Source organism: Microchirus variegatus (assembly GCF_963457635.1).
Source record: "Microchirus variegatus genome assembly, chromosome: 17".
NCBI lineage: Eukaryota > Metazoa > Chordata > Actinopteri > Pleuronectiformes > Soleidae > Microchirus > Microchirus variegatus.
In genome coordinates this window covers 16,245,191-16,257,898 of record NC_139818.1, presented here as the reverse complement: position 1 = coordinate 16,257,898, position 12,708 = coordinate 16,245,191, and the positions used below count along the sequence as shown (strand labels likewise).

At 40.8% G+C, this 12,708-nt stretch overlaps 1 protein-coding gene across 1 annotated transcript in view; it reads right to left on the bottom strand.

Annotated features, from left to right (window-relative positions):
* LOC310939192 (ankyrin-1-like) overlaps window positions 1–12,708 on the bottom strand; it is a gene marked incomplete at its 5' end in the record, with an annotated part of 92,579 nt that overhangs the window by 48,358 nt on the left and 31,513 nt on the right. The window contains 12 exons of the mRNA XM_083903872.1: window positions 417–515; window positions 717–815; window positions 2,946–3,143; window positions 4,172–4,270; window positions 4,732–4,830; window positions 5,385–5,483; window positions 6,840–7,037; window positions 7,136–7,234; window positions 7,839–7,937; window positions 8,033–8,131; window positions 10,304–10,327; window positions 10,667–10,852. Of these exons, the coding sequence (XP_083759998.1) occupies window positions 417–515; window positions 717–815; window positions 2,946–3,143; window positions 4,172–4,270; window positions 4,732–4,830; window positions 5,385–5,483; window positions 6,840–7,037; window positions 7,136–7,234; window positions 7,839–7,937; window positions 8,033–8,131; window positions 10,304–10,327; window positions 10,667–10,852 (1,398 nt within the window). The remainder of the gene's footprint in view (window positions 1–416; window positions 516–716; window positions 816–2,945; window positions 3,144–4,171; window positions 4,271–4,731; window positions 4,831–5,384; window positions 5,484–6,839; window positions 7,038–7,135; window positions 7,235–7,838; window positions 7,938–8,032; window positions 8,132–10,303; window positions 10,328–10,666; window positions 10,853–12,708) is intronic.

Genomic DNA, 12,708 nt, shown 5'->3' with positions numbered 1-12,708 from the left:
GAATAAGCCATTGGCTGTTCCTGTCTGTCTGCACTGTATCCACGGGTATAACAGGATTTATGAGGAAAACCTGAGTTACATTTTGGAGATTAGTACGTGGATGTAATTCAAAAATATTAACCACATACAGATTCACCGCTGATCTGAAACAAGAAAACACAGGGAAAAAATAAACTACTGGAGCTTTGATAATTGCCCTGGCAGCTCTTTGGGGATAGATGCTGTCAGACCAGCCAATCACCAGTATAGAGCGCATGGTGTAATTGCATGTGGGAGACTGAAACTAGGTCAGCTTGCTTTCACCCCGAGCCAAACAGAGACAGAGAGACAGAGAGAGAGAGAGAGGTTTTGGTGCATCAGTGCATTAAAGATCATTAAATATTTCCTCCACCAGCGAAGCACGCTTATATGCTTACCTTTGCAGCAGCAAGCGGTGAGGCCCCCTGGTTGAGCAGGAGCAGCGCCACCTTCTGGTTATCATAATGTGCTGCCACATGCAGTGGAGTTAGTCCACTCTGAACATACACATAAACACACACACGAGCATTGTCATGTTAGACGGTGATACAGAGGAGATAAACACTGTGTGAGATCTGTGACTGTGAAAACGGGGACAGTATTTTTTTTTTACGGTGTTCCTGTTCTTTATGCAGGAGCTCACACTGCTCTTGAACAGCCGTCTCTCTCTCTCTCCTTATTGATTAAACATGCATTACCTTCCCTGCAGCATCTGGCGGGGCGTTCTTCTGCAGAAGCAGGTTGGCAACCTCGATTTTCCCGTACTTTGCTGCAACGTGCAGAGGAGTGAAGCCCTTCTGGAGACGCACAAAAAGAGAAGGGAACAAATGAATGTACAGACTTTTCTGACACTCTCCTATGATTTAATGTCTATACGTGGCTGCTCTGATGCTACAGAACTATGTGTGTTTGAGTCATTTGCCTTTGTCTTATATCATGACAACATAAAAGAACCGATTATGCAGAAATGACGGAACACGATATATGGACGCAGGGTGTGGATGCAGGATTCGTGTGCGTGTGCTACATCACATTCTTCATCCGTGAGGCAACACAGAACCGAGACAGAGCCAGCTCTCGGTGTGTTTGAACACGACTTTAATGTGTGACCACATCTGTGTACGCAAAACAGAGAAGTGAATAATAGTGTTGTTATTTGACTTGACAGAATCCAGGCTGCCCCTCTGGTTCAAGGCCAATGAACTTTTACATATATGGCGGTGACGGGCCTTTTGCAAACAGCATTCAAACTCCCAAAAAGCCAACTTTTAACCTTTTTTTGGTTAATTTTTCTGATGATTATGTTAAACGATTAAATATTTTTACCCATTTACCCCCAAAAAACAGTACAATCATTCTACACACGTCTTGATGTCATGCAGCAGCAACAATCGAAAAATCTGTCCAAAAAATACATCATATTAGCATAAAAAAAAGTACTTTTTCTTGCATTTTTGTTATCATTAAATCTTTAGCTACCATCCAAACTACTATGAAGTCAGTGAATCTTTTTTTTCCCTGGCATAAAAAAAAGAAGCAAAGTAAATTTAATATACATCTAGTTGGTGCTGTTCCTTTATTTTTCTCCATCCAGTCATGCAAAAACTGGAACGCCATATTGAGGGTTTAGGGGCTTTCCTCAAAAAAAAAAAAAAAAGATAATCTGTTGAAAGAAAATGCTCCACTGCTGTTTAAATCAATGTTCTGTACGGAGTGAATGAAAATCGGGCCCCTCCTGAACAAATAACTCCTCGAGTAATCCTTTTCGGGTCTTATGGCATTATGATGACCCAACTCTTCCACTGACAGACCGTCAACTGTATCTGGCCAATCCCTTTGACTCTGCTGGAAATATCACAGCATTTATTTCAGTTTTTTTTTCTCATCAAACTATTCCTGCTAAATGTGGAGCGACAGAACTTTAGCAGCAGCAAACTACAAAACCTCCTTACTTACTATCCAGTTGTTATGCACATATTACATTTATCTTGTGCATTTACTAGTTATATTGCATGTTTAAAAATAATAATTGACGCAATAATATAAGCAATCTTGATTGAATTGTAGATTGTAACCCTACCCATCTGAACTAATAAATTACTATGTTCCTATGTTGCAAATCAAAACATAAAACACTTCTTTACCTTAATATTTCATTAATGGCACATTTGCTGACTCACTTATGTTGGATTTCTTATCTGACCAATACAGGTCTCAGTATTAAAGACATTTCTATTTCCAGTCACTCCAAATACAGTAGTCGTCTACGTTATTCTGCCGATTGTAAACTATCTGTGACTTTATCTGGTGCTTTTCTCTGACCCCCTGCCGTCTGAGCTTTGTTTCCGAGCTGTATATTCGGTCTCTCAGGTCATCAGGCAGAAACGAGGCCATGCAGTGTCTTACTCCTCCGTCTTTGACCCGTCTTTGATCAACAAATTGAATCATTACTTGAATGAACATCAATTCTACCGGATTCATTTCCTTGTGGTCTGCCCTTTTCCAGACTTCCACGGTGGTCTGGGCTTCATGTCCTGGGTTGCCAGAATGTTCAGCTGTGACCAAAATGTTTCCCCTTCCTTAGGCTGGACCTACATCTGAGACCTTTGTCCACACATCCTCAATAATACTTATATTGATATTAATATTATTACCAGTTGAGGTTACGGTTAACCATCTGTCTCTTACGTTTCTACTCGTTGTAAATTTGCTGTTTTTGTATGTAATCTGCTGAATTTGTTCTCCCTGACGTTTCTCCCATGTTTTCCCCCTGTACAAGGGTTTTATGTGGAGTTTTTGCAGATTATTCAAGCAACTTTAACAATTTAGGACAGGAAGCTATATTTCCCTTTGGCTGGTGACAATTTGATCCTCACTTTGATCCTCTCACACCTACTGTTTGTTTGCATTTATGTTTGATTATTTACCTTAGTAGTAATGCCCAGACTAGCTCCTTGGTCCAGCAGTGCTGTGGCCACGTCTCTGTGTCCCTCCCTGGCGGCCAAGTGTAAGGGTGTGTATCCGGAGCTGGTCGTGGAATCTGGACACGCTCCATTGGACAGAAGCTGATGGACGATGTCTTGTTTGCCGAGACGGCTTGAGATGTGCAGCGGAGTCTGGTCATCCTGGTAGACAGCAACAACAGAAAACAAGCATAAACAACACATATTTTAAAGTCCAGTTATTCACTCCCCTTTTTCTGTGTTGTTGGTCTCCACCAACTCCTGAGGGAAAAATCTGTCCCTTTTTGCAGCTAAATCCTCCGCATTGTTTAGTGTCTGGTGCCGAGCAGGTGTACAGTGGCATTTTTTACAGAATATATTACATAAAATGACCATGATGTGTTACCAGAGATTGAGGAAACACATGAATGAAATTAAAATACTGGCTTCAGTGATAACAATGGCACATATCCACTTACTAAACTTACATTTGCGGGCCAAAAATTGTGTTGGTCTTTTGTAAGGTTGCCAACCCCCCTCTCCACCATTTACCTGATATACATTACAAACACGACACACTTTCACAGTTGAGTAAAAGATGCAGTTTCACTGTTTTTTGCAATAGCACTTCTATGTATGTAACTTTCTGTCCACCAAATGAGTTTAAAAATCAATCTAATAAGTGTTATATTATATTTCTTTCGCCCTGAGCAGTATCCTCCTGTTGCCATTTCACCTTCACATCTCGCCGTGTCTGCGTTGCTACGATACACAGGACTCACGGTGAATCGGACGACCAATTAAAAGGGTCCATTTTCTGTTGGATTGTAATGAATGACAGATTGAGAGGGTCTAACAGCAGGAGGAGGATTTAATTTTCCCTCATAGCACTCGCGCAGTCTTCAATGGTGGACTTCCTGTCATGGCTTTGCACTGATGATAGCGTGATGTGTTCCTTATCTGTGTAGAATGGTATTGAATGGTTCAAAAGTGTTTCGACCTATAGAGGAAGTCGACGACGCACCGTGCGAGACATAGCGGTGTAGATAATTAACTCCAGGACTGGAGGACGGAGAACTTCAGCTGAGGTTTTCTCATACACTTTGTTGGCCTCAGTCTCTTATTGTCTCCTCTCATCACGTGATTATTCTCTACTGCTGCTTCTCTTAAGAAGACACATTACCACTCATAGTCAAACACATTTTGTCTACCTTGGCCTTGGCGTCCACTTGAGCTCCGTTCTGGATCAGATATCGAACCACATTGGACTGTCCTGCCCTCGCTGCCATGTGGAGCGCCGTCTCCCCTCTCTGCAAAACACACGCGCACGCAGAGGATTCAAAAATAAGGAGCGGTTAATACTTATTTATTAAGATTTTAAACTTTCTTCTATCCCTGTATAGAGAGAGAGAGAGAGAGAGAAAAAGAGAGAGAGAGAAACCCCCTTTCTCTACACACCCAACTTACCATAATGACGTCACATCATGCTCTGTTTCTACGGTAACCTGGCCACAAACATGGCGTAGGCGACCAAATACTTTGGGTTTAACTGTGCTCGTCTCTGTTTACTTACACATACAGTACATACAGTATCTCCTCTCTCTTCTCTCCTTCACTTTTAATGCAATATTAGAGTTAACTAGCTGCAGTAGGAATGGTAGCTCCTAAATCAGATCAGAGAGTTAAAGGGCACGTTTGCTTTTTCCTCTCCTTTGTTTGTTTCCTCTATTCCTTGTTTGAAGATCAGAGACATATAGAGGTTTTCTCTCACCACATTGCTCGTGTTTGGTGAAGCACCGTGGTTGATCAGCTGGTGGACGATGTTTTCATGTCCCATGAATGCCGCGACGTGGATCGGAGTCAGACCAGACTGCGGAACGAGAAGCAGAGGAATAATTCTGTGAGTATGAAGGTCTGAAGTCTGTGTGAGTTTAACGTTTTCCCAGAATGGGCTTGAGCCTGAGTCTCACACAGAAAGACACACATAAAGATTGGCACTTTTGGCTTTGGTCTATACAGTACATATCTATATCTAAAGATAACCCAGCAGTTCATTTGCAACACCAGCCTGTCTCTATCTGGTTGTGGACTGTCACTAGGACGGGAGCAGCTGATCCAGGTGATCATTTGAGCAGGTTTATCGCTACTGGCAACCTCTTTCAATTTACCAGTTCCGTTCTGTGGGCACTATTTAAAATGTTCCCAATGTAGTAGAGCTGAAATGGCAAGTTTTAAGTTCAGTATAAGTATGGCAAAACTGTAATTAAGCACAGCTCGTCTTTCTACCATTATGTTTCAACTTCCCCACTCCTGTGATGCTCCTGGAAGTTAATCGAGTACAAGAAGAAACTTTACTGCAGCTTTTCTGTCACTAGAAGTGATTACAGTAAAAAAAAACAACACAATTAAATGACGTACACATACCTCAGTGACTGCCTGTATAGATGCTCCGTGCTTCAGAAGTAGCTCCATCACCTTCACTCTGTTCTTCTTACAGGCAATGTGCAGAGGAGTGAAACCATTCTACAGCACAGAAAACAAAAATAAAAACATCGGAAAGTTTTTTTTTTTTTTAAATAGTCCACAAACGCTGTGTGGAAGTGTGTCCGTCTTGCACAACCAGCAGAAGACCGATCTGGAACTCCACATGGAAAATACAGTAAAAAAAAAAAAAAGGGGGCACCTTCTTTCTTTTATCCCCCTCCTCTTCCTTATTTCCTTTCACTCTTGCTCTCAACCCCTCACTATGCAAACCAGACAAGCATGTGTGGAAATAATTGACTATAAAAAAAAAGTATGCCGTGCTGAAATAGATACTTTTCTTTACGACTCACTCGCGTCTCGCCAGCTCATAGATTCTGCCCCCTCCTTCTCTCTCTCTTACTCTTCTGACTTTGAGGTTTCTGGCTCAGTCCTATGACTTCATTTTCCTCTCCATGTCCTTTTTTCCCCTTCCCATTCTCTCTGGCTATGAAGTCCCAGTGCTCTAACCACACCCAGACGTCTCCCATTACAGAAAAGAGATGGCTGACTTATTGCCAAAGACACAAAACCCACTTTTTTTTGTCTCCTCATAACTGTTTATCCAATAATTTCCTTCATATTCAGTCCCTGCGCTCTGTCACTGATTTCCATGTTTATAGAAGGTATAGGTAAATAGCAAAAGCAAAAAAAAAAAAAGAGGAGGGAGACAGGAAATGAAAAGACTTGAAAGAGAGAAATACATTTCTGGTTGTTTGGGAGATGAAATCATCATGAACTGATTTAAACACTTCAACAATCTTTAAACACATGGCAGCTTCAACTTAAGTGGAAAATCTTCTTTTTTATCCCTTAGTTTTGGAAAAAAACAGCAACATTTATCTGTCACTTTTCTAAAGGCACGTCCAACTTTCGGTTGCAATGACTTTTAATTCCATAACTCATAACTGTATAAGGCTCAAAGTAAATATACAGATAAATGAACAATGCGTTTCTTGTTGCAATTGATTTGATAATTAAATGATCCTTTATGACAAAGGGGCAGAACAAAACAAAGACATTCTGCATAATAGAAACAATAAGATACGATACAATACAACACAATTTGTCTCCTCTCATGTCATTGTAAACAAAATAAATAGAGTTTTGCACCTTGATGTGTGGAACAAAAGAAAAAAACTACAAAACAAATTCCTCATATCATCAGTCTGTCAGCTTGCTGTCCTGTAGCATGCAAGCATGTCTATGAATTAATGATTGATTTAGATTAGAGTTTTAAAAAAAGGAGCATTTTGTGGCAACAGCTCATATTCACAAATGTAAACCCTGTGACCCTAAAGGAAAAGTCCAGGTATCAAAAAAAAAAAATGACTTCAGACGCAGGAAAAATATCCTCACCAGAGCCTTGGCATTGGGGTTGGCCTTCTTGTCCACGATGACCTTTGCCACCTTGTAGTGTCCGCAGTGGGCGGCGACGTGCAGCGCCGTCAGGTAATCGTTGGTCACGTCGTCCACAGGCACCTCGTGGTGCAGCAGCAGCTGAACACAGTTGAGGTGGTCGCCCTGTGTCGCCATGTGAAGGGGAGACAAACCGTTCTGGAAGGAACACAGAGGAGGAGAAGCTAATGTAGTAAATGATGGCGAGGTGAAGAGAAAAGTAACATAGGAACAACTACTGAGTGGAAAAGCTGTACCTTGGTCTTTGACATAATTGGAGCTCCTCTGTCCAACAGCATCTCCACCACCTGCTCATGACCACTCCTGGCTCCGCAGTGGAGAGGGGTCAAACCATCCTGCAGTCCCACAAAGTTACAGGATGACTTGAGGGATATTCATGATTTAATTTCATTTGAAGGATCATGTCAAGAAAAAAGCGTTTGTTTTTTTGCCTAAAGTGATGGGACAATATATGATATTATCGCTTATGTAGATTATAATGCACATTTACATGTTAATCGTGAATGAAGAAAAACATCAATAGACTTGAAAAATCCTGTCTAACTCTCCAACATACAGTGCTTGTGATGTATTTCTTAATGTGCTTAATGTGAAGAGCTGCATCTTTCCTCATGACTTATTATTCATTCACTCATCATCTTCGATCTTATTATTTTTCACTAAAAATATGTATCCCATCTGTGATAGTGCAAGTGCAGACTGAAGGCTGCACCTATTTAATAACCAACACATTTTTCAGCCATTGCAATAATATAGTTAATTACACAATTATTTTGGTCAGGATAACCGTGACATAAACTTTTAAAATCGTCCCACGCCTATAGTGGAGATAATACCATGTTCTCATGCTTTATGAAAACTGTATGAACTCTCGTGCAAAGTACAACACTAAATCAGTGTTTGTGTCAGAAATAATGTGCATGGTTGTTACATGTATACCTTGGTCCGTGCATCGATCTTGGCCCCCCTCTCCAGCAGCAGTCGCACCATGTTGCTATTCCCGCGTTTGGATGCTACATGTAGCGGCGTGATGTCATTCTGTGAAAGAGAGAGGAAGAGGCCTCGGCTTTCAGTTTCTACGACAAAATAATCACAGAATATGCTCACAATACAATCATTTTTTTTTTACCTACCCTTGCCTTAAAGTCCACGGCTGCCCCTCGGTTCAGCAGCAGAGTTGCGACGTTGATGTTGCCGTAGTGAGCCGCGATGTGAAGAGGCGTGAACCCACTCTGAGGGGGGAAAAGTCAAAAGGCAAATAGGGACGTTTTAAAGAGCGAGTAAAAGGAGGTTAACAATGCCTTGTGATGAGTCGGGAGCAAAAGCGTGATGGGGCATCACATACAGCAGCAGCAGCCGGATAAAGTCAGAGCACAGTCGACCAGGACAAAGAACAGGTTGAACATGCTTATGAGTATAGATTATTTCTCTTTCTCTTGTATAAGTGCGGCACAAATAGTCAGTGTTTAGGTTTGGTGTGGATACATTTAAAATATTAGTTAACATAAGAGCAAAATAACCTCCTGTCAACTGAAAACCATGCACACTTTAATCATTTGGCTGTCCAATTAAATCAAAAATGTCCCTCTTTGGTGACACAATTTTCATCTGACAGGACAAAAATAAAGTCGAGAACACGCATGCAGGTGAGTCAGTGCATCAGTGCAAGTTAAAACCTAACATTAATTGGCAGCTTTAAAGATAAAAACTTGAAAACCGGACCTGAACGCACTGTAGTCTGACAGATAAGAGCATTTTTTTTTAATTTAGGTTGCATTTTAGTTTAGTGTTTCTCCTCCTATGTAATCAATAATAAAAGCAGGGAGATCTTCTATATGCATGATCTCAAAAGACAAATTAAATCCAATAAAAGCTCAGTTAAAGTTGTTTTTAACTCAGTTTGGTGATCACATGCACCGGCCACATTAAAATTAACCGACAGCAAATACATTCTGTCTAATGCATGACTGAAATACGTTTAAACTCCAACAGTGGGCCCATCACAAGCAAGCACTCGAGAGTAGCAGGCAACAAAAGAAGCGCTTCTTGTTGATAGATGTCCTGAACATTGTTGTGATTCGATTAGGATCTCGTTACAGAGAGCTGCCACCGTGGCTGGAGAGAGGGAAGTCAGGAAGGGAAAAAAAGAAAAGCTGTAGTATTATTTTATGACAACTGCTACAGACATTGAGACTGGCTGAGTAGTTACCGGACAATAAGAGCACTTTTATCATTTGAAATCCATGATTGCGTCATGTTTTGTCCTCTATATTGTGTTTTTGCAGTTAGTTTTTGAGTTCTTTTCTCATGATTTATGTTCAAATACAGCAAATACAGCTCAAAACTAGAAAAAAAAATCTACAGAAAGTGTTGATAGTAGCAAAATAACAGTTGAAGAATTGTTTTAATTTAATAGGTTGGATGAAAGAAAGAAGTACACAACCCCAGGGCTGAACAATTAATTTAAAGCTGCATTATGTAACAAATCTAAAGCAACTGGCCATAAAATCCTCCTAATATGTCACAGAGACTCAGGAATAATGTCATATAACATACTGAACTCACCAACAACAACAGTACAGCCAAAATATTTGCATTAAAAATGTTTTGCAGACTGCAAATCATGTTTTGGCATGTGGCGCCACCTACCGCCGTCTACCAATAATTGCAGCAGAGAATGACTTGTCAGTAGAGTCTCAGCTGCCGGTTGCCAATTATGTCAGAAAACGAAACCTAAAAGACCTTGGTATTTTGAATTTGAATGTAGTAACCGTTTTTGGCCACATTTTTACATAAGGCCCTTTTATGGCCCATTTTTTATCAGAAATACAGAGTACTGCAATTTTGAAATTGCAGGAGGCGCAATATTTGCGTGTCAGATTAATTATTGTCTTGATCTACACACATCTTATTCCACAGACTGAGAAAAGAGAAAATCTTTGTTTCTCACAGATCTGCACAAATATCACAGAGTAATCATTTCAAATGTCTTTTTTTCCCGAATGAAAATGAGAATAATAATGAAAAATTACCATTTAATTACCAACCGAAGCATTTCCACGACCAATATTTCTTTTACTGAAAGTGTAATGTTTTCCAATGCTTTAGGAGGTTCCGATGTATATGAAAAAATGCAAACTGCTGCGTATTCACAGAGTAACGTCAAAACATGATGCAGGCTTCACAAATGGGTAAAAGGTGAAGCGTGGTGAGCAGCAAAAGCATTCATGCCAGCATTAAGGATTCATGCCAGCAGACAGAAGGCTTTGCTTTGCAATGATGACCATGAGTGAGAAGAGAAGAGAAAGAGAAAGAGAAAGAGAAGGAGAAGGAGAAGAGAAAGAGAAAGAGAAAGAGAAAGAGAAAGAGAAAGAGAAAGAGAAAGAGAAAGAGAAGACATGTACCTCTGTTGTTCTATTCACCATCATCTAGAAGGGAAAAGGGGGGAGTGGAAGGGTAAACAAATAAAGAGAACAGGAGGAGGAGGAGAGAATGGGGTGGTTAGTGCACCACAACAACAACAATAACAACAACACCATGGCGGCACCAAGCTGTAGGATGAGCATGAATTATGGCAGGAGAAAATGAAGAGAACTAAAAGACAACCACTCCCAGGTCCATACAACTGGAAGAAGGACTGAGACTCTCCATATCCTTTTTGCTCGTTTACCGTTTCCACCTGACAAAGACAACTCTTTCCTTGAAACTTTAACAAAACATTATATTAACAAAAATATACTGCACATGCTCGCACACAGATGGGATACCTTGGACTCCACATCTGCGTTGTGGTCGTTCTGGAGGAGCAGGGCGGCGGCTTTGGTGTCGTCCTTCCGTGCGGCAATGTGCAGCGCCGGGAGGCGGACCTTCCCCTTGGTGTCATTTTCCAGCAGAAGGGAGACCACCTGGTCGTGGCCCTGCTGCAACGCCACGGCGAGAGGAGTGAAACCGTCCTGTGGACACACGACAATGACATCACTCAGGTCTCCAGGTGTGAGAAGTTGGCAGTCGGACGCATACAAGAGCCATGTGGGTGCTGAATGTCAGCCAAAAACCAAGTCACACCTTTTCCATGTGTCAAAAATGTCTTCACATATGTGTTTATTTACTCACAGATCTTTCAGACTAAACCTGAGCAGCTTCTCCATACACGCGGCTGTAGAGCACATTTTTTGAGTCATCGTGCAGCTGTTACCACTTCGTTTGTGAAGACATCCTTGTTATTTCTTATTGTTTGTATTATTTACTTGTTGTCTTTTTTTCCTGTGTATCCATGACTAAATTGGTGTGTTAATGCCATTAAAAAGTGTGTTAGCAGAGGATACGAGGAAAGGCGTTAATGGAAATCTGTAATTATGTCCTTACAATTTTATACACAATTTCTTTAATTGTCAAGAAACCAATTAGCACATGAATTGATCATGAAACACTGCACAATAATATAAAAGTGGAGGTGCAGGTGTGGTCTGCACACATAAATAAGCTCACACACATTATTGATTTATGGAGACAGTGATAAATTACAAACAAAACAGGGGCGAGTAGCAGCAGCATCAGCAGCAGCAGCATGTGTCTATGAGTCACAGTGTTCCAGTCATAGTCACATGATGGGGATTTGTCTTCCTATTGGAGACATAAAGCAAGCTCTCATAATGTAAATTATTACATTTTAAGATTAGGATGAGGTTACGGTTCGGGTTAGGCCAGTAGTTATGGCTTACGTTAGAGTGAGTCTCCAGGAAATTAATTTAATCCTTTAACACCAAGCATATCGCAGACAACGGTTTGTGCTATAGGAACAAGTCCAGCCATTTGTGAAAGCTGAGAAGTTGCACCATGTGGTTATTACAGTAATTTGTGTCTTTGTCACCTGAGATGAGTTAAAAACGCCTGTTCACAGTGTCCATTTCTTTGGCCAACAAATGTTGTTTTAATGTTACAACTGTATGTAATGTACAACTAATGGGTTTTCTTCATTTTAAATTGGTAATACATTGCTTTAACATGCAGTAAATTGTAAACAACTGCTAGATATTGACAGTTATTCTGAAAAAAATTGGCAAATTAACTTACTCACAGGACATTTACTGGCCCTTATTAAGGTAAAAAAGAGTCATAATAAGCAAAAAAGTCCAGACAGACATTTTGAGGCATAGGTGTTAAAGGTTTAAGTCAATGTGATGTCCTCTGAAGTCATGAAAACCAGCCTGTGTGTGTGTGTGTGTGTGTGTGTGTGTGTTGTCAAGGATGCTGATTGCCTGGGTAAATCCAACTCAGCATTGCCCACCACACATCAAAGCACAATCTCCCCACGGAGAACGAGTCTGCATTAAAACTAGAACAGAGATAAACAAACACAGGCCAAAAACACTGACGGCCAATCTTCAAAGCAATATCGAGGATAATTTTTTAAGTCGTCAACTATCCAAAATGTGCCCCCCCCCCCCGCTGTTTTCTGCCCTGATCCATTATGGATTCAGGAGGAGACGCGGCGACGCGCGCTCGATGTCCTAAAAATACCTCGACAGAAACGAGCGCCGGCGGCAAACGGCAACGAGCAACAAAAGAGTTGCAATGACACAGCAAAAGGTAACCAGACAACAGAGTAAGCAAATACGCATTATATCAACAATCACTTTGTAACCGTGTGACAAAGGGAAACAAAAGGAATTTCTGAAATGATGAAATATGAATTATTAAACACCGGGATGTTGCTTGAAAACATGGCTCAAACACGTGAATAATTCATTCACAGCGGGGGGAGAAAGTGAACAATGAACAGTGAGAAGAAAACGATATATCTTGGGTC